The sequence below is a fragment of the Tachypleus tridentatus genome, chromosome 13, assembly GCF_004210375.1.
Source record: "Tachypleus tridentatus isolate NWPU-2018 chromosome 13, ASM421037v1, whole genome shotgun sequence".
Lineage (NCBI taxonomy): Eukaryota > Metazoa > Arthropoda > Merostomata > Xiphosura > Limulidae > Tachypleus > Tachypleus tridentatus.
This window is the reverse complement of record NC_134837.1, coordinates 94636441-94663891: the sequence shown is the minus strand read 5'-3', so window position 1 is coordinate 94663891 and position 27451 is coordinate 94636441. Positions and strand designations below refer to the sequence as shown.

The 27451-nt window shown below is 30.6% G+C and overlaps 1 protein-coding gene across 2 annotated transcripts; it reads right to left on the bottom strand.

Moving 5' to 3' along the window:
* Positions 1–1792: 1792 nt before the first annotated feature.
* Positions 1793–26664, bottom strand: LOC143236720 (uncharacterized). 2 transcript variants are annotated; one of them, XM_076475160.1, is made up of 3 exons: positions 26641–26664; positions 14249–17586; positions 1793–5942 (listed from the first exon to the last, which is right to left on the bottom strand). In XM_076475160.1, exons 2-3 carry the CDS (start codon positions 17222–17224, stop codon positions 5937–5939), a joined length of 2982 nt encoding a protein of 993 aa, XP_076331275.1. In that variant the 5' UTR covers positions 17225–17586; positions 26641–26664; the 3' UTR covers positions 1793–5936. The 2 variants fall into 2 exon arrangements, with proteins under 2 accessions (XP_076331275.1, XP_076331273.1); XM_076475158.1 differs by lacking the exon at positions 26641–26664 and adding an exon at positions 25809–26019.
* Between the last annotated feature and the right edge of the window lie 787 nt (positions 26665–27451).

Genomic DNA, 27451 nt, shown 5'->3' with positions numbered 1-27451 from the left:
ATCGTCGAAACGTTGTTCGCTCCTCGACATAATAATTTTCTCAACCCAAACCAGCAGTTTTTACATATGCACTTTTCTCTAAAAGTGGGTTTTCTCGTCATCACTATTGTACTAAAGCTATAATTTTCTACGTATACAAAGAGTTAGAATTTCATTTACGTTTCTAATAATTCAGGTTCCTATAATGGTCAGTTTAAGTTTTAATAAATCTCAATTTTTTTTTTATTGCAGTAATTAAGTTCCATTTGAGTGTATCTTTACTTATGGTATGATTTCAATTTAGCCAACTGTCAGCCAGAATGTCACGCAATGGTACCCAAACGCTATTTGCTCACAACTATCCCTAATTTCAAATTAAAGTATTATAGAAATGATAGTCAAATCATCCTCTACTAACCCTTGTCTAATTCGACTGTTACACTTATATTTTACCAACAGCTAAGAACGACGTTTTTGCGTGATCTATATATCTACGGTTCGGGAACTTCCAATCTAGGGTGAACTGTATTTGAGTACAACTGAAAGTTCTGAATTTTAAGTCTTACTATATTCTTAGTTTACTTTACTGTTACGATGTTATATTTGGAGTTCTAATTTTGTTACATTATTTTATAATTCTTTTGATTTGTAACTTTAGAAGTCCCTCTGATTTTATTTTACTGTTCTTATCTCAACACCTATTGCACTAGACTTTTCAGAACAATTAGATCAATTTAAAGGTTATGTGTTTGTATTTTTCTTATAACAAAGCCACATCGGGCTATCCAGTGAGCACACAGAGGGGAATCGAACACCTGATTTTAGCGTTGTAAATCCGTAGACTTACCGCTGTATTAGCGGGGAGCTTAAAGGTTATTTTTGGTCATATCAAACTGGTGTACTTCATCATTCTACTATATATGAAGACACTTTAATTGATAAAATTAATATCACATCGTTACATTAACATAATGTTATCTCTCTGGTAATGATTTACAGAATTTAATCTTTTTTCATGTCCTTAAGAGCTTATCTTCTGAAGGTCATTTAAAGAACTAATTACACTCCAATACTAATCATTTGTACTATCCTATAATGCATGGTAGTTTTAATTTTATAATTCAGTTTTCCTTCTAAACTACTCATAATTCTGACAGAAAACCCAGTTTTATGACTACCATATTGATGATATAAAAACATCTCTCTCATTTCTTTTTTCTAAAACTATATTAACTCATAAACAAAGATTATGTCTTCTGTACAACAAAACTTAGTACAGTTGAACAGCATGCTCTATCTTCAGTTCTTGAAAAAGAATATTTGCATTTTGTAAGATCTTATTAGTCACTCACATCTATAACATCAGATAAAGGTAATGTAAATAGCTATTGTTATGTTTCAAAATTATGCTGAAATTGAAGTTTAGATATTTTCACTATGATTGGATGTAAATGTGAGACAACATTTTTGCTTTGTTCTAAAGCTTGTTAATTTGACAGCAAATAAACATAAAATGTGGTTTATTTAGTCAGCAATATATATCTGGTAACTTTAGCCTCCCATTCTATATTTTTTTCAAATATTAGGCACCTGGACTATCTATGTTATATGGATATGAATGTAGAGCATAAATTTTAGCTGAAACATACACAGACTAGTATTATGTAAACTATTCATATTTACATGATCTCGTATTTCATATTTTAATGAGAACAAGATATTTTATGAAAAATTAAATGCTAAGCCAAAGCTACTGACTGCCTAGTTTTCTTATGTAAAACTTAAATGTAAAAGAAACACACTTCCTTAAAGATTTCATTTTAAACAGAACTTTTTTATTCCAGAAGATCTAATTAGATATATTAAAACACATTTCATGACAGACAAAAAAGTACCCATCTAGTCTACCAGTTGACAATCAACTGAAACAAATATATAGATATCCACATAATATATACACACATTGACAAAAATCCATGTCAAAAGTGAATGAATGAATGAAATATGAATACAGATAACTTGAAAACATTCAATTGTTTCAGTGCATACACAATAAAATATCAGTAAATCCTGTTAATAGAAAATTAGCACAAAAAGCCAACATACACCTACCACAACCACTACTTTAAACTTTAAGTATATTATAGGACTGCCTCAAAAATATAACACAAGTACAATGTACAAAAAAAATCCAATTTTTAATGTTTTACAACAAAGCTGGTCATCAATATTATTAAATATCAAACAGTCAAATGATTCCTCCAACAATGGTTGATACAATTATACATATACTAATGGCAAGATGAATGTTTAGGTATCTTTATTACTTCCCAAAAATGCTACTACATGAAACAACTATTTTAGATATACAGCATGTGTTGTAATAGTACACACATGAAAAATTGGGGCAAGAGAATCATTAGTTAGTAACATTTTTATATAATAATGCAAAGCATACATCAAAAATTTTGAAATACTGACAACTTATATATCTCCATTCCTTTGTTCAGAGAAAGGTATCAACTCTTAACTAGGAGGCTTTTTTGTGTTCTGTGAAATAACAAAAATGATAAAATATTTTACCTCATACTATTAGAAAGTTACTGAATTAACATAACTCATTTTAGCCACATATTTTTTTATTTGATTAAAGATTAGTTGTTCTTCTTTACAAAGATCAGACTTGATTTACAAAAGTTTATGTTGGTTTGTAAAATTAAATAAAAAATCTAATTTAATATATTCTCATGCGTGTTTGTGGTCTTTTCTAAAATATATTCAGTCAATGTACATTACAGATGGTCTTAAAATCTGATTTTCTTAAAGTAAAAATAATCTAGACACTAAAGTAAAATCTTAATTTTAGTTGCATTCACCAAAACAGATTAACAACAGCCAAAGTAGTAATTAAAAACAATTAATAAAAATAAAACTTCAGTCAGTCATGATTTTCTTCCTTTTCATTACTGATATAATTCAAATGTTTTATTTTTGTTGCAAAATGTTAAGATTCTTGAAGTCGAGAAACCCACTTGAAATAAAAATGTATCTCAGAACAACCATTCTGAGATACATTAAGATTATCATTTTCAGTTGTTGAATATAATTGATTCTTTCATAACAGAAATATTTGTCAGGTGATGCCAAATCAAAATTATTCTTAAGTAATATAAAACATACATTTGTGTATTTATGCCAGTCAAATCTCTTAACTACAACTTTTACCCCCACATATATAATAATCATTATACTAGTAAGATAACTTAGTTTATACAGATTAACACAGAAACATGAGTGAATTTATTTGCATATAAAACTCACCAGTCTTAGCTGTGACAAAGTTGTAATACTAGTGTTTTTTTTATACCATGAAAGCAAAACTAATCATTATGACAAAATACCTTCCAATCCACTGACTTAAGCTTTTGCCTACTCTAAAAGTTGCAGGCCCTGTTCTAGTGATGCATGATGTGAAACTTGTAAGGAGAACTCAAATTTCATTTATGAAGCAAGTTTTAAGTAACTCTATACTAGAAACTGAGTTGTAAGTAATAAAACTTAAGTATTTTCTGCAGACAGCAACAGACGAGGTAACAACCCATACAATGTTTTAGCTGTAATTTATGTCAACTAGGTTACAAAGTATTTGTTTTTAACAAATAATTAAACATGAGACTAATAAGTGCACTTTACTTGTTCATCAGTTACACTTTCAATTATTATCCATTTACCAGGTTAAGATGTTCTTTAAGTTTAATCAATTTTGAATTTTAATGGCTGTAAACTTGAATGAACGGTTAAAACAACGTGAAATGTGGCAAATAACACCCTTTCTCAAAGTTCTTGCACTTGTACTCTTTTGATGAGAAGGTTTAATAATTCTGCAACTATGATAGCAAGCTACTCAACTTAAGTTCAGGCCTACACTTAACACTGAACTGTTGAGCTTTTGACAAAGACATTTTATGGTACAAAAAGAAAACGATTTAATGTATTGGAGAAAGTGTAGTCTGTTTAATCATATATTTTGGAAAATGTGAGTACAATTTTTAAATTAATTAGAATGACTTGAATTTATGTTGCTATGATAATTGATTATGTTCACAAATTTAGGAAAACAGTATAATACCATCCCACCTTCAAAATTTGTGCTGGAATCCTGGTACACTCCAATTAACTTTTGTTCTTAAAAATAATAATAAAACTGTTTTATAAAACTAATATATGTCTTATTTTTGAATCAGATGAAACATAAATTAGTATACAACACTGAAAGTAGAACCTACTACAACATAACACATAAAACTATCAGTATTTTTTATCATTTGGGCTACATACAGTTTTACTGTTAATTCCTAAAAATGAAAGCACTGTTCTACATTTCATATCAAACTTTAAAACATGTATTGCTATATTTTACTGTGGTTAAGCATTTATAGTTCTTAAGGCCAAGTTGTTTAACATGAAAGAACAAAATAAAAACCTGGACCATTTCACCTTATTTAGTCTTTCTGTAAACAATCAGCTACTAAAATTCATATAGGTCAAAATGTAATTACAACATATCAAACAATGGACCAAGATATTACTTTAAATGATCAAATTTGAACTAAAGTTTTGGGTTTTTTTCTTGTCATCAAGACTAAATCCAACCTGTTTAAGTTTTTTAACTCTCTCTACCTAATTATTTTTTTGTTTTGTTTTAGAAAGAGAAACAGAATTCAGTTTAAACAACTTTTTGAACTTTATAATACTGTCTTTAAAGATACATTTTTAATCAATGTAATATTTTCTAACTATTTTCCTTAAATGCTTTCTTTACATAATGTACCTTGATATCTCTTTAATCAAAGTTTTATTAGGAAGATAAAAAAGCCACAATAAACATTTTACTAATATCCCCTTAACAACAACATTTTATATTAAAACAACCTTAAGAACAAAACAACTTAACTCATTGACTACTTAATTATCATTGATCTAAACATTAATTATTTTCCAGTGTGAGTTTTAGAGCAAAGCCACAATGGGTCCACCACTAGGAATCAAATTCCAGATTTTAGAACTGTAAGTCCATAGATTTATCAGTTTCACTGGGGAACATATTTCACTATCAAAATCTCACAGTGACTTTAAAAATAAAGGAAAAATTTGACAATATAAATTATCTTCCTACCACAGTAAAAAGTTTATATTAGCTAGACACGCGAACTACAGATACTTTAAAGAAATAGAAGAAGACAATAATAAAAAAGTAAGCTACATTGTCATTTTTTTAATGTCATGCTGACAATGTAATTTTAAATTAAACATATACAACTTTTACGTTTCATATACACAGCATAATAGAACAAAAACACCTTGGAAGAAAAATAGCAAAGTTTATCTCATAAGATTGTGCTCTAACTCGTATGCAAATACTGATATTTTGGAAATACCTCCAATTAAATAACTTCAACACCCTGGGATATAGGAAAGGATTATATCTATTCTGTATGTACGAGTCAACTCCAGAGAAATAGTGTAACTAGGAAAACTGCTATAATGTCAACCCAATTGAGAATGTCTTACATACATTTTAAAATGAACTACAATTACCACTCACTGACATTTTTTTCTTTTTATGAATGTGATATACATGGGCTAAAATGTCTACAAGTAAATATGCAAATTTCTTAACATTTTATGTACTGGTAAAACATTGTCTTACAGATGACAACAATACATCTAATCACTGAAACCTGTACTGCCCATTTCAAATTTCTTTGGCAACAATATTTCAAATCTATATATGACCATTTATACAACACCTTGATTTAAAAAAAAAACTGTTACAAGATTTTTTGTAGTTATTTAATGAACAAAACTTACAAAATAAGCCATACACAAAAACTATTATAACTTCTCAAGCAACTTCCATTTTGAAATCTCTTCTAATTATTTTCTCCAACTTGTCTTCACATCTTAAAAAAATTAAAGAAAAAAAAGATTTAATAGTTAATAACATTCAAGTAATTCTGTATCAGATCAACCAACCTATAAAATACTATACTTCTCCATATGTACTAAAATCAAACATGCATTTTGATATTAAAATTTTTCTTCATGGAGTATTTCAGGTTAATCAGCAAAACTGTTTGGAGGATATAAGGAATGGAATACAAAATCATTTACTGATTCAAATATCAACAAAATATTTTCAAAAAAGCTTCAGATCTCATTTCGATGTAGCTTTAAAGCTTTTTTTTATCCTAATTTGTTACTACCATTTTTATTGGTATAAGAATTAAAAAGTTAATATATTTCTAACATGACTCTCCAATTGAAAAATAACTTCTTTCTGGCTCCGATTCCTCAAAAATATTCATGTATTTCATAATTCACATTGAAAGAGTTAGCTTGAGGAACAAATATTTTTTAAATAAATGGTTGTGTTGGTATTCAACAGAGAGCAAAATTAATGATTTCCCTTGGCTCCTGCTACAATATAGTGCCTAAAAGGGTGGCATATAGATAGCAGGTCCTAATTCCATGTGTAGTTGAACATTTTGCTTCGTTGAGAAGTCCTAATATATCTATATATATTTCACATAATTAAGTGCATTTTTCAATTTGTAAAACTCTGGTTTAATAAACATTCATAACTTTATATATTAGTAATATAACACTGTGCTCAAAAGGGAAGCATGTGAACAAAAACTCTGTTATCTGGAACTACTGATAATTTTTATGTCAATCCTATTAACATACATTATTATAAAAAGTTTCGGGTAATTTCTAAATTATTGCACAAGTTATAATGACAATGTACTGAAATTTGGGTTAGATTAAAAAGTTTTCTCTGAACAGCTGTAGTACTTACCAGACTGTTCAATGTTTCATATGTTGACAACTTAAAGAAATGAGTTAGGAGTGAGAGAGGTTGTGTAATACATTTAAGCATGCTGACTAGCTTAAACTCTTTATCACTAATAAGCTTTTAAGAACTATGTACATTAAAAACCCCATGTGGATGAGCAGGACAATAACTATGAAAAGAGCAACCTGTTGTATAATTTTGACTTAGCAGATAACAAGGAATACACTGGAAATACATACTTGACAATCTGTGAGGAGGTGGACGAAGTAAACACTAGTAAATTAGTAGTGTTACTGCTCTGATTACTGTATAATAACTCCAATACTGTCTTCCTAATTATTATGGTTGGGATTAACTGTCTGACCTGCAGTTTTTGTCATGTGACTAAACAGCAGTGACATTTCTTAGTTTTTCAGCTGTTGAGGGGAGTTTCACTGCAAGGTCATCTATAGGACACTGTCATAACTAATTGACCATTATGTCATTAGGAAAGGTGGATGATAGTTGAAAAATACATGATCTAATGCTTGAGATAATTGCTATTGCTATTTAGTAAGCTGTATTAACATTTCTCCAAAGCAGATAATGTGATACTTGCTAGATACACAGCTTTGACTGTTGATGATGCTCAGAAACTCTTGACATATTAATAGTCCAAAAGGACTTTGCAATCATGATTTCCGAGTACTCAAGGTTGCATTTTATGGCTCAGATTTTGTACAGTTTGTTAGTAAAGTTGTAATTTTACACTCAAGTTGATATACCCTCATATATTAACATGAATTTTCTAGTTCAGAGCACAAAATATGGTCAGGATAGTTGATTGAAGCAGACAGAGCAATTACTGCTTATTACTTTTTAGGGTATTTTTTGCATATATGGACAAGCTTGTGTATATTTAGTTGTGAAAAAAGAAGAAATATGAAAAAACACAATTATTCATATTACTCAAGATTCTCATCTGTGTATAAGTATATGCATGTTTAATAAATGCCACATACACATTAGTTTAGATCAAATTAAAAGAGAAACAGTCTGCATTTTGGTAAAAAGTTTGTTTAGTCTTAAAACAGAAATCTTCTAAAGCATGCAAATTTTCTCTAAGAAGAGTCAAGGTTCATGAGATAATCTAAACTACACAACTGAGAAAAATGGTGTACACTGTTATTATTTGTTCTCAAAAAAGGAATACTTTTCAGTTCAAGGAACTGAATTTCATATGGATTTTTGCAAATTATTACTTGTAAGATAAAACCACAATTGCCGATTAATTTGAAATGAAAGGAGACAGAGACAAGACCTTGTTTTAAAATAGTTGTAATTTAGAAATATGCTTGATTTACACAATCAAAATATATCCAAATGTTACAGATATTACTCAATGTTTTATTTTGATATTATTTTGAACAAGGCAGTCATTATACATGTTCTACGTTGGTTACATTTGCATTGTATCTGTCATCTTTTTAATCTTGACTTTTGCTATAAAAAGCTTTGATACTTTGCTACTATCCATCTCTGCTTTCAACATCAGGAATTCTCAGTTGAGCATGACCTCTATCCCTGTCATGGAGGATTTCCATTTATTAGAATATGCTGACCTGATTCAACTCTTATATCCTCTACTTTTGTAAAGTGCTCCAAATCAGAGTTGCAACTAATCTATGAAACCATTCAAAAAGATAAGTCAAGTACAACAGTTGTATGAAGAACCCATGTATGGAAGGGAGATCAAGCTGCTGCCCTAGCCACATCAACTACAATCCTTTTTGACCCTAGGTTGATTACTTATACAAAAGAAAAGCTAGCTATATCCAAGAAACTTTGGAGATTTTTCAGTGTTCCATCAAGGGATGACAGTGTGGAGAAGATCAAAGGAGTGAGATGATATCCTACATTAAGAAAGGCCACTCCATTACTATCTTAAAAAAAAAATCCTTCTTGAACCTGAAAGAGTAAAAAGAACAATCCCACAGGATTCTTCACTGCTAGTTTGAAACCATGATCTGTTGGCTATAGAACCTACAACCATTCCCAAACAGATTTCCAAGTGAGAAAGTGAGAAATGGCAACAGTAAAAACATGGTCAGGCTACTAAAATCAGAGATCCACTTAACGAAAAGCTAAGTTATCAATGAAATCTCTTGAAAATTGCAAGTTAAAAACTGATAACTGAAAACCACAAGACCTGCCAGAAGACAATCTAAGTAAAGTGGAATTTAAAGAAAGATGAAAACAGCCCTCCAAAAGCTTTCAAACAAGGCAAATTTTCTGCTAAACTTATGAGGAAAGTCATTTTTAGTTCTCTTCAATTATACAATTTATTTTTTTACTCTATTTATTTTGAGATCATTGAATTTTATTTTGTGTTCAATTTTATCACTCTATCTTAATTTTTTCTAAATATGTAATTTTAAGTTTGACTTAAATGTTAATTCTGATTTTCGCACATTTTATTTTACTGTAATTAATATCTGAATTCTACATATTTACATTCCAAAGTATGTTATTATGAGTGTGGTTATTTTGTAACTTAATTCAATCTGTTATTAGTACCTTTTGTATGTTGCTTTGAGTTAACTATCCTGCATTATACAACATGAGGCAAACGTTACTATATATTTTGCAATAAACAAAAAACATATGCTGACAACTGAAACCAATTTAACTATTGTTCGTTTGACAATAAATCAGAAATTAAACTTCAATATAAATCAAAAACTGTACATTCACATTTATTCTATCATTTAAGTTTTAACTTTGAGATTTATTATATTTTCCTGCGACTATGATGACTATCTTAATTGATTTATGCTGTTGTTTGTGTTTGTTCATTGTTGCTCTCCCTCAAAATTAAGTTATTTATATCGTGTTTTTCTAGTTTGTCTTCATGTAACACAGTTTCCTCTATCTTGTTTTTCCAGTTTGTCTTCATGTAACACAAAGTTTCCTCTCTCTAAATTTACTTATTATTTCATTCAATTTACTAGCCAGCAGTCTGATTTGATATTGTGATTGAGTTCATTTTCAATACTAACTTTACATAACTGTATGCAGCAGTTTTGTGTAAAATTTCATTTCATGATTTTTACTTTAATAGATTCAGCCTGTTTATTTCACTTAATTCTAATAAATTTATATTCTTCAACTGACTATTGCAAGCTGTCAATAAAGCTTCTTTCATTGTGAATATGTGTCATGTCACCTTACAAGTTGTCTAAGGATGTGATTTTGGAAGTTGTGACTTTGGTAGTTAAAATGTAATTTGGTCTTTAATTAATAATTTCAGAATTCTAGTTTAGAAAGTGTGTGTGTGTGTGTGTTTTCTTACAGCAAAGTCATATCAGGCTATCTGCTGAATCCATAGAGAAGAATCAAACCCCTGATTTTAGTGTTGTAAATCAGTACACTTACCACTGTGGTTCAGAAAGACCCTTACACAAGAAAGAGTATGTAGTGCTTACCCCAAACATTTTTAATTTATAACCAAACCCAGCATGGATTCAAAAATTAAGCAAACAGCTAAGGAAAGTATATATACACGGTTAATGAATTTTTGTCATTAAAAGTGTAACAAGTTATTGTTTATTTGAATTTCTAAATTCATTGCTCTTTTATATAAAAGACAAATAACATAATTTTATTAATTCTATTAACCCATAAATACTAAATAATGTATACAATATACTTTCTTCTCGTTGAGTACGTGAAAAAAGCAGTTATAATTTGAGTTTGAAATAAAAAATAATAATAAAAACTATATTATTGTACTTGCTTTATTTGTACCTTTGTTAACCTTTTTATCAGCCAATTACAATTCAATAGTTTGCTAATCAAGTTTTAAATATCATAAAGAAGGTACCTGTAGTCTGACATGAGGTGTGAAAAGCTGTTTTTAATGTTTATGGTAATTAAACTCATCACTTCTACATATGTTTATGGGAAAATAAACACTTCATGCTTTAAGACCACACAACATTCTTTTCTTATAAAGCATAGACTTTTACTGGTCAGTTACATTAACTTGTTTGATGTTAATTTTTGTTTAACTAGTTAAATGAATAACTAGTAGCATATTTACACAATAGATTGTGATGGTAAGGCCAGTAATAATGTTTGTCAAAACAAATGTGTTAAACTGTGAATACTACAATAATTAGATATTATTTAAGGAAGCAAACAAATAAAACTTTAAAGCATGATGAATGGAATTTGCAGCAGATAAGGACACCTGTATATTACACAAACAGTGGCTGATTTCATAGATAAGACTGGCAATAACAGTGAAGAATAAATAAAATACCACATGTAAAGCTTAGATCTATATTTTATGATTTAAAAAATCCCATTTTTCATCAAATTCTTTAAACAATTGCAAATGTCAACTGGCAGGATGAGCACTTCAGTGTTGTTTCACTTAAAAAACTGCTATATTTCAAAATTCTGTAACTAAGACAAAATGTATTTTTATTCAAGAAATTAATTTAATGTTTAAAAAACTTCATGAAGGTGTTTTGCATGAAGTTGGTTGCCATCCATATAAACAGGAAATGAAATATCATAATCATGTACTAATGAGCTAGATTTATCTCACAAGTTATTTATAATACGAATGACTTAACAATATAATATTATTCTTGCTTAAGGTGAACATACATTTTTGTTAACAAGTTACTAAAAAATCCTATAATGCATGTCAAATCATGCAGTTGATCATCATAGATAATTAGAAAAATACTTGCAAAAGGATCTCAAAGCTTTAAATGAATGGGAACTTGATATTAAAGATATGTATGACACTGAAGAAAAAGTTGTAAAAGCAGAATGCAAGATATATGAAGAATTACAACAATATACAAGCAAGGTTGATATTTATTTTATTATGGCATGAGTGTGTGCAGATTTATAAGTAGACTTTATCCAATACATAGTAATAGATATGGGCCTAGAGAAAATATATAATTGTAGTAATAAGCCAGTATATGTTAAATTTACCTCTTGGAATAATCTGAATAGATTTATTACACATTTTCTTTGCATTTACCTCAATTACTACTAGATAATATTCACAATATTGAGAACATTAATATTTGGAACTGACACTAAATTTAGCTAGCCATTATTTCAGTACACGATTTAGCTCCTATCATGCCAATTCATTCTTGAGTATTTTATTGTTTTCAAATCTAAACATAGGCCTCAGTAACCTTTTCTATTTCTATATGCAAAAGCAAAGTTGTAAATGATGTAAAAATCTGTGGAAAATATTGTACCAACTATTTGTTAAAACCTAATTTAATCAGGCACATTACATCTGAGGCATAGATGATATGCATGGAAATGGAAAGTGGAGAAAGAAAACTACCTAACATCTTTGTTAGTGCAAGAGAGGTAGCTAAAAAAAGCACTATGGCTTTTGGTAATTGTAAATGTTTACTTGGAATGTACAGGAAAGATGTATTAAAAATTTCCAGGCCTTCTTAAAACAACTGATGAAATGAGACTTAATAAATCTTTGGCATTTAGCAATGAGAAAGCTGCTAAGGTATTTAATTACATTGTAGCCAAGCAAATGATGGACAATGTAAGTGAGACTGTTGTTGCTAATAATTTCAGTATCTGACTTACAGATAGTAGTGCAGCAGCAAAGAAGCTTTATCTATTTGTATTATAACAGCTTATAAGCTTGAACCTAAGACAGAAATGTTCACTGTTGCATATATGGGATTATATCCTTCAGTGAATTCATATAACTTGCTCAATGCATCGGTAAGGAAGTTATTTGTACTGAATTCCACAAGAAACCTCTTGAAACAGGTGCAGACAGTGCTTCTGTAAATTTTGGGGAAAACAAAGGACTGATGAAGTGATGTCAGTGCAGCTTGCCCAAATATAAGATGTTAAAAAGTTTGGCATGTTTTACGTGTTAACTGTTTATAACACACCTGATTTAACAATTGTAATGCTAACTGTTGAACAGAGAAAACTCATAAACTTTAACTACGTGTGTGTGCGCATGTATGTAAATAGCTTGTAACGTTAACATTTTTGATAAATATATGTTGAAACTCTGAAGGTAAACATAAACATTATTATTTAAGTAGAGGGATAAATTAAGTTCAGAAAATTCAAGAATGTAGCAAGTGAGAGACTGGACACTAAGACAATGGTATATAGTTAGAGGAAACCTTATCATGTGGAAACACTTGTAAAAATATGTATTGTTCACTTATGATGTTAAAAATTGAATTTCAATACCCGTGATGGGCACGGCACGTATGCTGTTGTTTAGTTTATATATAGTTGAATACAAACTGAAAATAATGTATAATCTATCAGCAAAGAAATAGAACATTACCTCTTTACAATTGCTACCAGTTTGAGACTGTGTGCAAAGCAAGCTTTGCCCATGCAGTTTGGTGAGGTTAACAATCTTTTGAAAGAACTTTACCTATATTTTAGAAATAGCCAAAAACAGTAAGAGGATGAATTTTGCTTAAAAATCCACCACCATGGGATTATTAAATATGATATAATCACGTTATTATTAGAGCCTTCAAATGTAAACTTGGCTTTACACTGACAAGAAGTTTTTTATTTCTTAGTTTCCATTATATCCTTTATCAGCCAGTTTGGCAAAAACTTAATAAGAGAAATTACTAATCTTACAGTCTAAATGTCTATGAAATTCAAATAAAGATAATCTGTTCAAGCAGAAGTTGATTAGTTATCAAAAGGTCCACAAAGAGAATACTGTTTTACAATCTGTACAACCTCTGGGCTTAAAATTAGAAAATATAAAAACTTTCTTTTACAAATAGCTTTTGCAATGTCTTCACAATGATAGAATGAGTTTTAAGTATTTTCTCGTACCTAAAGTTTCATTGTTGTTATGATGTTTCAAACTCTATGATACTTCTTTTACAATTAATTTGACTATCTATAGAAGTCAAGCTCTCTTAAGAATCATCTTCTATTGCCTCTTTCTAGAGGCCTGAAGAAAAATTCAACATAGAATTTAAAATATTGCCATTTATCTCAACAAAAACTTATGTGGGAGAAAATCCATAAACAAAATCACTACCATGAGAATTATCAAAACTAAAGTAATAAAATATAAGTTATATCAGAAGAAGTCTTGAATAAATAATTCAGTTATCAGCTAGAGCCTTTAAATAAGTTTCTCAGTAAGTGTTGAGAAACATGAAATATATTCTCATTCAAGCATACACTCAATTGAGCAAGTGTCTAAAAAAGATTCATGCATTTTTTACCTCTTTGGTTATTATGTAACAGATTCAATACAAAATTATATTTATAAAACTGAATACATTGATTTTGTTTATATAGTTACCTCAACCTTAGTCTAATATATATATATATAAATATAAATATATACACTCATTTTACCTTGTTTATAACACCTTGAAAGGAACTCTGTCTTTTTCTACTTCTTTGTTGAAGATCATCTTTAACTTCTCTCATCCTTCTAGGCATTATATCATATTTTTGTCTCCTGTTCCAACTCCTACTCATTTTTTCATTACTATCACCTTCATTAATAAACTTAGCCATGCTCATTTTTCTTGATTTAGGCTGCAAACAACTTTGTGGTGCAAGCACATCACTAGAAAATCCTGTCCTCTGGATTAGTACATGTTCTCTGTCATCCTCAGAAATGTAAGATGCTTCTAGGTTTCTTAAACTTGACTGATGCTCTTCATGCATTTGTGTTAAATTATCCATTCCACTAGATGGAATAGGTAGCAGTCCTCTTCTAGAATCACCACTTCTCATTCCTTTTCTTAACAGCAAGCTACATCTTCCACTGTTACTTTGACTATTAGTAAAATCAGGCTTTCTCAACAGCCCTCCTTTACTGCCTCTTTCTCTAATTAGTACTGAACTACTGTTGTTATCCAGAGAGGATGACCCTTCCATCTGTTTTCTTCTCTCTCTCTTTTCATGTCTTGATTGTGAAGGATGTTTCTGAAAAACAACTTTACTGTACAAAAATTCAGGTTCTTTTAGCAATCCTTTACCTGTGTTTTCATGTCTTTGCAACAAAGAATGTTTTCTGTAGTCAGGTTGATCATTTGCAAACTCAAGCTCCTCATGCATTTCAACATTCACACATTTGTCTTTCATGTCTCTTTGATAATCATCTTCTATGTCTACAAAATTAGCCTCTTCCATTAACCTTGAATCTCTGTTATCATCTTTCTGTGAAAATAGAGGGTGTCTTTGGAATTCAACCTGATCATCCACAAAGTCAGGTTCATCCAGAATTCCCCTCTTTCTATTTTTACTTTCTAGTAATAAGGGACGTTTCTGCTGGTTTCTATTACATTTAATAAAATCAGGTTCTTCAAAAAGTATTTCACTTCTGCTTTCATCATCTGGACATAAGGGATGCATATGGTATTCATTCCGATTATCAACAATGTAAGGTTCTTTCAGTAGTCCTCTGTTCCTGCTTTCATTATGTAGTAACAAGTGTTTTGTCTGGTAGTCGTCACCCTGATTACCCACAAAGTCTGGGTCTTCAAGCATCCCTCCCCTCTCACTTTCATCTTCTGCTAAAAATGTGCGAGTCCGGTAGTCAACTTCATTATCTTCAAAATCAAACTCATCCAGAATTTCAACACTACTGCTTTCACCTTCTAGCATCAATGGATATGTCTGGTATTCAACCTGATTAGTCACACAGTCATACTCTTCTAAATTACCTCTATTCCTGCTTTCATGGTCTAATAAGAAGGGATGTGTCTGATAGCCAATCTGATTATTTGTAAAGTCTGGTTCCTCTAGAAGCCCTCTACTCCTGTTTTTGTCTTTTACAAACAGTGTATGTGTTTGGTAGTCATCCTCATCATGAAGTACTCTATTTCTGCCATCATCTTCTACAAACATGGTATGTGTTTCATAGCCAGTCTCATTATCAATAAAGGTGGGGTCTTGTGAAAGTACTCTACTTTTGCTATCATGTATTAATGGCAAGTTGTTTCTTAGGTAATGACCAAGAAACTCCACAGCATCAGGCTCTTTTACAAATCCTCTATTTCCTCCATCTTCATTTACTAAAAACAAAGGATGTTTCTGATCATCAACTTGCTCGAGATTTATACTTCTATCTACATAATCTGGCAACACTTGTTGACTTTGGCAATCAAACTGATCATCTGCAAAATCTGCTTTTTCTAATAGCTGCCTTTTTCTAACCACATCTTCTGAAGAAAGAGGATGTTTCTGATCATTTCTTTTACTCTCAAGAAAGCTGGGCTCCTCTAGAAGCCCTCTTCTTCTGCCTTCATTTTCAGGTAGCAAACAACCTGTGTGATTGTCCATAAAGTCTGGCTGTTTCAGCAATCCTTTACTTTTATCTTTAACTAGAAAAGGATGTCCTTGGTTGATCATTAAATCAGGATTTTCCAGCAGCACTCTCCTTTTAACCTTATCTTTAAATGGCAAAGGATATCTTTGGTAATCAATTTGGTTTTGCACAAGATCAGGGTTTTTTAGCAGTCCTCTGTTTTTGAATTCATTTTTAAATGGAATGGATTGTTTCTGGAGTTCTATTTCACTATTCACAAAATCAGGGTTTTCCAATAATCCTCTACGTCTACCTTCATCCATAACTGGAAAGGAATCTCTCTCATAATCATCTTGACTGTCCATAAAATCAGGCTTCTCCAAAAGTCCTCTCTTTCTGCCTTCATCTTTAAATGGAAATGGTTGTCTCTGGTGATCAATTTGATTGTTTATAAAATCAGGCTCTTCCAACAATCCACTACTCCTTCCTTCATCTTTAAATGGGGAGTGTTGTCTTTGATAATCAACTTGACTGTTTACAAAATCAGGTTTCTCCAGCAGCCCTCTACTTCTGCCTTTAAATGATAAATGTCTCTTGTGATCCACTTCACAGAGCATTAAGTCAGGTTCTTCCAACAGTCCTCTTCTAGAGTTTGTGTTCAAATTATTAAAAATATTAGAAGTACTGTTCTCAAAGAAATCTTCACTACTGGCTAGGTGATCAGCAGACACTGGATTTTCTATGTAAGCTTCGTTACCAGACTGACCTTCAATACCATCAGTCTGTTTAAGTATCTGTCCTGGAGATGCTAAAGGGTCAGAAAGAAGTGGAATTCTAAATGGACCAGGACCTAACAGAGAAGGCTTAAAGTCTGCCTCAATATGCTCTTTTGTAAAATGCTGTATAGTAGAATATGATCTCTGTTTCTCTGTATTATCTGAAATGCTACTTCTAACATTTTTGAATAAAGGTTGAGATGGTAGAGGAAGAAGTGAAGACTTGTTTTGTTTCCTGTTACTACCTGGTATCGCTTTCTTTTTATGATGCATACTCAAATACTTGTTTTTATCCATATTCTGTCAGAACAGATACTTCAAATTCTCATAATTTGATACAATAACATTTAATTAATATTTGATATCAAAAAAGTCTCATTTGACCTAAATATAATTGCCATGTAATTGTTTAAAAAATATAAGATGAACAAAAAATTTCCAAGCCTTAATGAAAACAAAACAATGCACTGTTATTAGTAAATACTTTGCACATATTTGATGATGAAATTGTTTGTTGACAAAATGGATCACAGATGACTTCTGGAAGTATATTGTTTCCTTACTAGTCCTTGATCAGATTATATGACAAACCACCTGGCTGGTTTTGCATTTTTAGGCATACCTCCAAAATATGTTGAGCAAAAGTGACATTAGCCAATCTAAGAAAACAAATTATAGATAATTTGATCAGATGTAATAAATTGGATCAAGTTAAGCAACTGGAAAAGTTTTTTATTTATTTTGAAATTTTAAAAGTATTTCTAAATATATTCCATTCACAAAACTCTCACAAGCCCGTAAGGTAATCCATTTTACAAAATAATAATTCACTTTACTCAAAAAACACAAATCAAAATATTCCTGCGTCAAAATGTATATATACACCCAAACCACTACCCCTCAAAATACTTAATTACTTCACAAAATAAACATCTAAAATGCATTCCCTTTCAAAAAATAAAAATTAATGCTATTATAGGTATTGAGCTAATTAAATATTACATTTGTCTTCATTATAGGGTTAAAATGTTACATTAAATGGTAGTCTACAAGTCTCTTATTATTAACAACAAATTGGAAAACAAATAATTATTCAGTTATTGTGAAAACACAAATGGCAATCCAATAGAAGTTTGTACTGAATATTAAAAAAATTAATCAGATTTTAAAACTCAGATGTTTGAAATCTCAAAAACTGCATAAAGCCTTTACAGTTACAAGTTTATAGTACTTTTAAAAAATAACCCACAAACTTTAATAATTTTAATGACAGGGTTCTATAATTTCTATGACAAGCAAAAAGTTAAGAAATTTGTAGCCCATTACACAGAAACTTATTTCCAAATTATTGCACTGGACAGTCTCCAAAAGTTAACACTATATCTCAACCAACCTTTTGAGCTTTAAACAAAACTTTAGCACATTTTATACACTAAACACTGCATACAGAAACATTTATTTTATGCACAGGTATCTATTACAACTACAGATCTGATTAAAGAAAAAGTACATTACTTGTTTTATGAAGGAAACAGATAATATGCTGTTTTTCACAGTTACTATAGAAATGAGAACTAACTATTTTTACACACTTACAGATTCACCCGTGTATTATTCACAAGTCTACAGTATTTGTGCAAGTTAAATAATTCTACACATAAATCTACTATGATGCTGAGATGAAAATAACTTAAACTTTGAAACAATATTTCTTGGAGTATTTACATGACCTGCAGTACATGGGAGACTCATGATATGTGTGAAGTAAGCATGTTTTTGTGCATGTTCAATGATCATTTAACTTTTCCACTTGCAATCTAAAACTTGTCAAGAAGTAACTGTCAAATTGAAAGGAATTAATGAGAAAAAGTGAAGTAAGTTTCACAATACACTATATGATTAATTACATTTGGATTTCTAATTTGAATCATTTGTTTTGAAATATGCTTTACTGAATCATGCATATTCATGTGTGCTAGGATGAAATGTTAAATAATTTATTCATATAGCCTAAGTAAGTACATTTTGAAATTTCTTGTCTTCACTAGTTAAAAATGACCTGGATTAGTGCTTTTAGATACTGCTTATAGAAATATAAAAATAATTTTATTCTATTTATAATCAATACTGTAGTAAATACAATTCATTAACCAATTTTAAGTGAATTGTTCATAATCAAACCATATGATATCTTTGTCATTTATTATGTTGTACTTAATAGTATGTGAAATAAAAACTGTTATATGTTTACAAGTGTATGAGGAAAAAACCAACATATCCTCGTGAACATGCATAGAATATATTTAAATTATGTCATTGTTATTCCAAAATTAGTTTACCAACTAACATAAAATTTAATAACAAAAAAAGGTTAAAATAGTGTCACTGAGATGAAATGAAGTCTACATTACAGTTAATTATCTTTATGCTTACACTGCTTTATCAGTAACAGAAAACTAATAAAACTGTTTGGAAAGTGGCAGTCTTGCAGTTCCTGCAACATAACATCATAATCACCTGTACATCTTTACAAAGACTTCTTAACAGAATTAAAGTGAAAGGTGGATTTTGACCTTTGGATGTCCAAACTTTTTACAATATTAATTTGAATAATTTACTAATATTGTCACCACAACTAATGGTTTAAATTGATTTTTAAACTTTTTACTTTACAGACAATTCATATAAAAGACTTAAAATAAAGCACATGGTTTATGTAAATACAGCTACATACAGTAAATCTGAATTGCAGGAGAACTTTACTGTGAACAATTAACAGAACTCTAAAATTATTTAATTAACAATTAAAATTTCAAGCAAGTTAACATTTTTAACACCAAAATGTTGATTACTCATATACACCTGATAAACATAATAATAAACTATTAGTAATAGCATATATTTTATGTTTCATATTTATTCTACTGTAATGCTTGTCTTGTATCTCATAAAATAAATTCATCACATTATTTTGAAAACATGCTGAGCCTATTGTTCTATTGTAATAATTACTGTAATATTGAAATAGGTTCACATAGTGTATGAAATAATTATACATAATAAACTCAAGATGCAACATAATATAATTCAACCACTGTACTTGAACTGGTTGACTTTCAGTTTTGTAACAACAAATTTAAATTTGGTGTATTATAAATAACATTCTCCACTGTTGCTTGTTAACAGTTTCAAGGTAAGATATGCCCATAATTAATGCTGTGTAAATAAACACAGAAATTCCTATGAAAATATACCACAATTAAACATATTCTTACAAGTCACCTATTTTTGTACTTTACACATCTATGTAATATCACCAGCATGTCTTTCAACAAATACAAGAAACTCCAACACAAACAAATTTCAGCCAAGAAGATGCAGATTTACATTCATTCGAACTATAATTTTCACATGTAACACAAATTTCAGTATGAAGTACTTCAGTAAAGTTTTGTACATCAATCACATTTGTCGATATTTTAATGATATTCTTATATCTAATTAATGAGGTTTTCTTGACAAAGCCAAGTAAATCTATCCACACCTTAATTACTCTGAAAACTGTAATAGCAAATAACTTCAGTGTATTGAACTCCCCTTGTTTTATAGCCTATTAATTTAAGCTCTTCTTATTTATAGTTAATACTAGCTTCATAACAGTACTGTATACAGTATGACCATTACATCACTAGGTACTTTACATTAATTTTGTTAAGTCACATTTATGGTAATTGTAACTTTCTTTCCATGTTACATCATTATTATTTAATTTTCTCAAGGCTTATTATCACATTTCCTTTTCAGCTTTAACAGAAAGTATAAATTTTACTATTACTTCCTGCTACCTGACACTATGCCTAAAACACTAATATGAAGTAGCAATACGAGTTTATTTCAATGACATGTTCCTCTAACATTACACTGTTGGAATTTTTTAATGGGTTTTCATTAGCCACAAGATATTTTTAGGAAGAGCTGTAGGAAGTTCTGTTTATATATTATAATACAGAATATATTGTTTACTGAACATTAAATTCACAAAAGTACTACAAGCAAACAGCTAATATTTATGCATTCAATAAGTAATGTATATTGTTATTTATACACAGTTACTCATAATAATGTGAGCAAGAGTGCATTTCTTATCCTTCGAGAGAGGAACACCCCATGGAAATACCTGGGCTTGAACAAGGTGAAGCTGGGCAATGACTGGAAGATGTGGTAGGGACAGAGATAGAGGTAGATACTTATTTGTTAACTTTGTTGATTTTGGAGGGTACTAGATTAAGATGTGCTGTTAAGGGTTCTGTAGGAGGCACAGAGAGGTCTGTCTGGACTCCTACTGTAGTAGTGGAATGGATTACAGCAGCATAAGTCTGAGATGGAATTGAGAATAGTAATTTTCAAGCCTCTGGATGATAAGTAATATTATGAACTGTCTTGAGATGTTGTACTTCTTTTTCTTCACCAATTTAGGGCAAAAAGTAAAACAGGAAGAATGTGGACCATTACAGTTAACACAACGCAATTCCAATTGGCATTCAAAAGCATCATGGTCTTTAACAACATAACGGGCACATGTTAAGGAACCACGGCAAGATGTTTGAGTGGCCAAATCATTGACAATGAAAACATCTAACAGGGTTAGGAATATAAGGCTGTACCTTACAATTCAGATATCCTGCCTTGATTGTGGTAGGAGGACGTGATGTTGTAAATGTTCATATTAGAACATTTGTCAGCTCCATAATCCCCTCTCTATGAGTAAAAATTCAGCACACAGCTATAACACTTTGGCTGGTGAAACCTGTGAGAATCTCTGACTCTGGAATGGTCTTTAAATCTCTCTCAGCTATAACTACTCTGGAAGAATTGAAAGTAGAATGAAAAGTAACCTCAATGGGTATATCCTCAATGGCCTTCAACTTCAAGAGGAGTCTGGAATGTTGTGATGAAGCTGTTTCCACTAAAATGTTCCCAGACTGTAATTTTTTTACTGATTTAGGTCAGCCTGCAAGCCCTTCTACACCTTTCTGAATAAAAAATGGAGACATTTGCCCTAAGGATTTCTAAATTAAAGAATGTGTAGTAAAAATTGCGGGACAGGTTCAAGTTGCGAGTTTGACTGTACAGAGTCATCAATGCATGGTCGTTTGCCAGTAGTTGGATTTTTCTCAATGGTGTCATGCTTGCTTTTTTTTTTTTTATTTGAAGGGCATCCATAATAAAAAAAAAAGAATATTTCGGTGCCCACTGACCCCACCCACAATGGAGCCCTACGAGGGGACACACTACAGTGACATATAAGGTCACTGCAAGGTGACATATAAGGTGAGCATTATACCTGAACACCAGTATCACACATAATGTCAACTATACCTGTTGAGGATGTCCTACACTGGCTCTCAGTTGTCCCTGGCCCAAAGGATCATTAGCCAATTGATCATGGAGGGGGGCATGCAAAGACTGCCCATCTACAGGAATTCAAGACCAAAGTGGTGTGTTGGAATTGGACCCCTCAACCACCAGGATCCTCTCCTCCCCTTCATGGGTCACCACACACAGCAAACATGCAGGTGGATGTTTAGATCCCAGATGAAGTAAACTAAAAGTACAGAAATTTCTCTGGGAGGTCCCTTCACCACATACAGGAATCCACATCGAGGGGGTTCAAGATCAAAGTATGAAACTGGTTCCTAAGCATGTGGAAAGAAAAAAAAAATCAAAGAATATATGCCAGGATAACCCAGTCCTGCTGAAACAGACTATACAAACGTTATCAAAGCCTACATATTAAAACTAGGAAGATCCACACAGTGATTAAGGTGGAACTGTTTGATCCAGGACCCCAATCAGCATCAAACAGACAAATGAAGAAAACACAGAGATAAGAGTAGTAAAGGACAGGCAAGTGCCAAACATATAAAATTAATAAAGATAATACTACCTTAGAAGGAAACAAAAAGGCTAATAAAAATTGACTATAGCATCACAGGTACCCCTTGTGATACCAAATGTACAAGAGTAGCCCCAAAACATAGACCAATAGATAAAATCAACTGGCTGGAAGAGCCAATTAGCAGTGGATAATTGACAAATAGCAGCATCCCACCACATAATATCTTAATAGCAAAGAGGCCATCTATGGAGGGAACAACCTAAATATGAAAATCACCCCAACATGAATAAAAGAAGAGTAGGTATCTCATAAACTCCCTAAATACAAATGCTCTCACAAAGGAAATTAATGGTAAGAAGTAAAATTTAAGCCTAACCATTGACAAGAAATATAAAGTATAAATTAAAAAAGATGAAAATGAAATAGTCAATACAATAGAAATGTTAAGAAACTGTGTAGTGAAATAAACATATAGATATGATGTGATGAAAAATAGACAACTGAAATATCAGATAAACTGAAAATAATACACTTACTAACCTTAATCAAACAAGACATTATAACCTCATCTGAATTAGAAGCACAAGTATACTGAATATGAAGATTTGTGAGACACTGAAATTAGTGTGTAGTACAAATAACCTATACATAAGACAATGTATGGAAGATAAAACAATACAAGTTAAGGATAGATATAAACATAAGATGAATTACAGGTAATCCTAAAATAATAAAGACCATGGTAAACCCAAGCAAATGGTATGGTAGAAAAAATACCACTAAGACTAATGACTAACCTAAACTATGAGTAGTAACCAATCAAACAAAACTTGTGTTATGAAACCCAAATAATAACAGATAATATTTAAAGTAAAAGTATATAAAATCTATAACAGTATGATGTCTTATCTTTCCATAGTTGGTGGACTATATTTTAAATGTGTGGGTCTCCAAACTTGAGACAAGTCCCAAGAGAAGTTAGTTAATTGGATAATCATACTCCTGACAAAGTAGAGCTGAAAAGTCTTCCCACAAAGTACCATCACTGAAGCCTGTGTAAATGTGCAAATACATGTAATCTCTGAAGTGGTAACATAGAATTTACAAAGGAAAATGAATAACAAAACACAACCATGTTTGCAGAAGCAATTAAAAGTTTTCATAATGAAGTATTAAGTTCCATAACTTAGTATAAACATAAAATAATTCCACTTCAGAATAACTTAAGTTACAATTATCACACTACTGAAGAATAAAGAGTAAACTTACTAAGAGAAATTAATAAAAAGACAAGGAAAAATATTAAACTAAAAAACTTGAAGACAGCACTAACTAAATGTTAGATCCCAAGTAGTGTCAAATGCAAAGTGATAGTTTGATATAATTGAATAGAAGGAGTCACATGCACTAAAAGTGCATGTCACTCTTATTATTGTAGGATCGTTCCATGATTTGCATGAGAAACTCATTACAATCATCCATTTCCAATTGAGGAGAGACAAAAAGGACTGTAGCACTTATATTAAAAAAAAAAACATTGTTGCAACAATGAATGAGAATATCTATTTATGTGAGTGTAAATACTGTACCTTATTGGAAGGATAACATATTAGATGAAGGTAACATTTACCCTGCCAAAATTTATATTTCTGTCACACATTTTTACCATTCTCATCATTAATTACAAATTCCATTAGCAATCCTAAGTGCCTGGATCACATCCTTTTTGACACTTCTTTTTATTCAAGAAATAACCTCAGAGATCTTAACTTTTCCTGTATGCCTCATATATTCCAGTGACCCTCCTCTGAACCCTTTATCATACTTCAATGTTTTCCTTAAAGTAAAAAGGCTAAGACTTAACTCTGAACTTAAAATGTGGCCTGTACAATGAAACTATAACTTTTTAACCTCATATTCAGTAGATATATTCAAAAATCCAATTTGCTCTGTCACAATGTTTGGATGGCTTAAGAGGCTAATCAACCAGAAAACCAAAATCCTTACTTTCAATAACTTGGTTATTCTCATTTGTATTATATCCCATGTGCCACCTTACAATTATTATTATTAAAAATAATGTAACAGTTATTCAACCAATTCACTAAATCATACAAACATTTCACTGTAAACAAAATTTCATATGTAATATAATGTTGTAATGATATATAGCTAATGTCTAAAATTTTAAATTGAATATTGAACCCTGAACTTGATGCAAAAGTTCCATTTTCATCTGTTAATATTTTTAATGGTGTTTTTCACAAGTAATGTTAAGTTACATAACACAGAAACTAAAGTAAATGCTTAGGATTATATGCTTTGTGCTTATCAGATACAATTGGTCCTGTTAAATAAACTACTTGGACCTGATGTTGACATAATGTTGAAGCATCGTACATTTACAACAAAGTTTTTCATTAGTCAGTCAAGCCATCTCTAAACTTTTATTTATAAAAAGATGGTTCCTTGTCATCAAATTCAATATCATATTTACTATACCCTAATAAATTCATGACTTTACCTATTTATAAATCGACGTGCAATATTATAGCATATCCCAAATATTGCATTAGCTAATCTTTTTACAATTTTACATACAGTTTCATACTGTAAAAATACAAAAACGATGTAGGCTAATATTTGGGCTGCATTATGTTTATATGTACACTGTTAAAGCTGAACTACAGCGTTTATAATAAATAATATTAATAAAACATATTAATCTATTAATAGTAGCAGTAGTATAGAAATTTGGAATACTATATTATTACTATTAATAATAACCAATCCAGTTTCACGTGTGTTTTATTATTAAGTCAGAGTATAAATACTCTGTATTATCATTATTAAAGCTCGTAAACAAAGTAATATTAATAATAATACTTCAAATGAGTAAAAGTTTAGTAACATGTGTTAAGCCATGGCGCCATAGCAACGCGTAAGACTAAGTAAAAAATTGACATTGTTAATGCTACCTACCGTTCCAGTTTGTGCCATTACCCGACTAAGAGTAGTTGCATTAAGTTATGCCCCACAAAAATACCAGTGTTTCTATTTTCTATATCATTCTAATTCTGTGCAATCAAAAGATTAAAATGAACTTTTCAAATCAAATAAGTACAAACGTCAAGACAGCTGAACTTCACTTCTCTCTCATTCAACAATATGTACATGACGTCAGAAAAAAAATGTTAACGACATCACGCAAACGATATTAGCCACATTTTCAACATAAAACCTAAAGTACAGTAGTTAATAGATTAAATAAAATATTTAACACACATTAACGAATCGTTACTAGAAGCAATGAACTTTCCATTACACTTCAAATACCGTAAATACGTCTTATACTAAATATAACATTTAAAACAGAAAGAAGCAATATCCTAAAAATAACAACACAAACTGAACACCTTAACAATGAATATCAGATCAATTTCTTTTGAAAAAATAGTGGATATTACAATGCGCATCAAATACGTACTAAATATATCTCTGTAAACCCTTATTTACATCATTAATCATCAATTATCACCCATACTACAACGACACTAAATATCGAATAACACTGGACTTCGAAATTGTCATTTAAGCCAGTATTTTAATCTCTAAACACTAATTTGTATCTTGATTATAACTTGGAATACATCTGAGAAATTAGTGATATGAACATTTTATACAGAGTTATAAAATTGTTAATCGTAAATAAGGGGCTGCAAGGGATTTCAAAACTATAACATAAAACAGTAAAATTTTTCAAAATTTTTTCACATAATATACAATGTTGATTTGCTATTAAGTACAATGTTACCTAATGGATTAGGAATGTTCTGCCAGCAGATGGTATCGAAACTCACATTTTAGCGTTTTAAACCTTTTGACTTAACATTGTGTTACGAAGGAAATTCAGAACTCGTGAAAGCTTTCACAGTGACTCAAGTATATTTTCACGCATTCTTTATAGTGGCGGAATTAAGGCTATGTGGGCCCAGGAACTAATACTTTTTCTGGACTTTACATCCCATCTAATTTTACATATTGGGTTGAGGAATAATTCGTGAGCGTTTTTTCAAGTTAAAAAATATATTCATAAATGAAACGCTTTCGCAAAATATTTCATGTCATTTGGTAGATAAAATTTTGCTCTAATAGATGGTGTGTTTGATTTTCATGTCTTTAATTTTTGCTTTCATTTTCAGCTCATTAAATGGAATGTCAAGTGGACAAAATCGAGCATTTTCGACACCATCTGCTTTTCGCATTTAATTTCTTGCAATTTCGTTTTAAACAATGCATACTATATACCTAGGTATTACATGAATTAAAGTATCATAATAAATGTTTTGGGTGTAATGTGTTCATGCATTGAAGTATTGTATAGTCTTGCATGTAATGCTTGAATGAAATTATTTAAAAACGCTCACGAATTATTCCTCAACCTAATAGAATGAAATTATCAATGCGACCCCATTAAGACCATGAATCCTGTGGCTGAGCCTCTGCTACCCCTACCTAAATACGCCACTGATTATTTACATTATTTGTATTGCGATTTAATTCAAAATGCATAGAGTTAGACAGAGACTGAAATATTTCATTCCAAATATCCTAATTTACCAGTT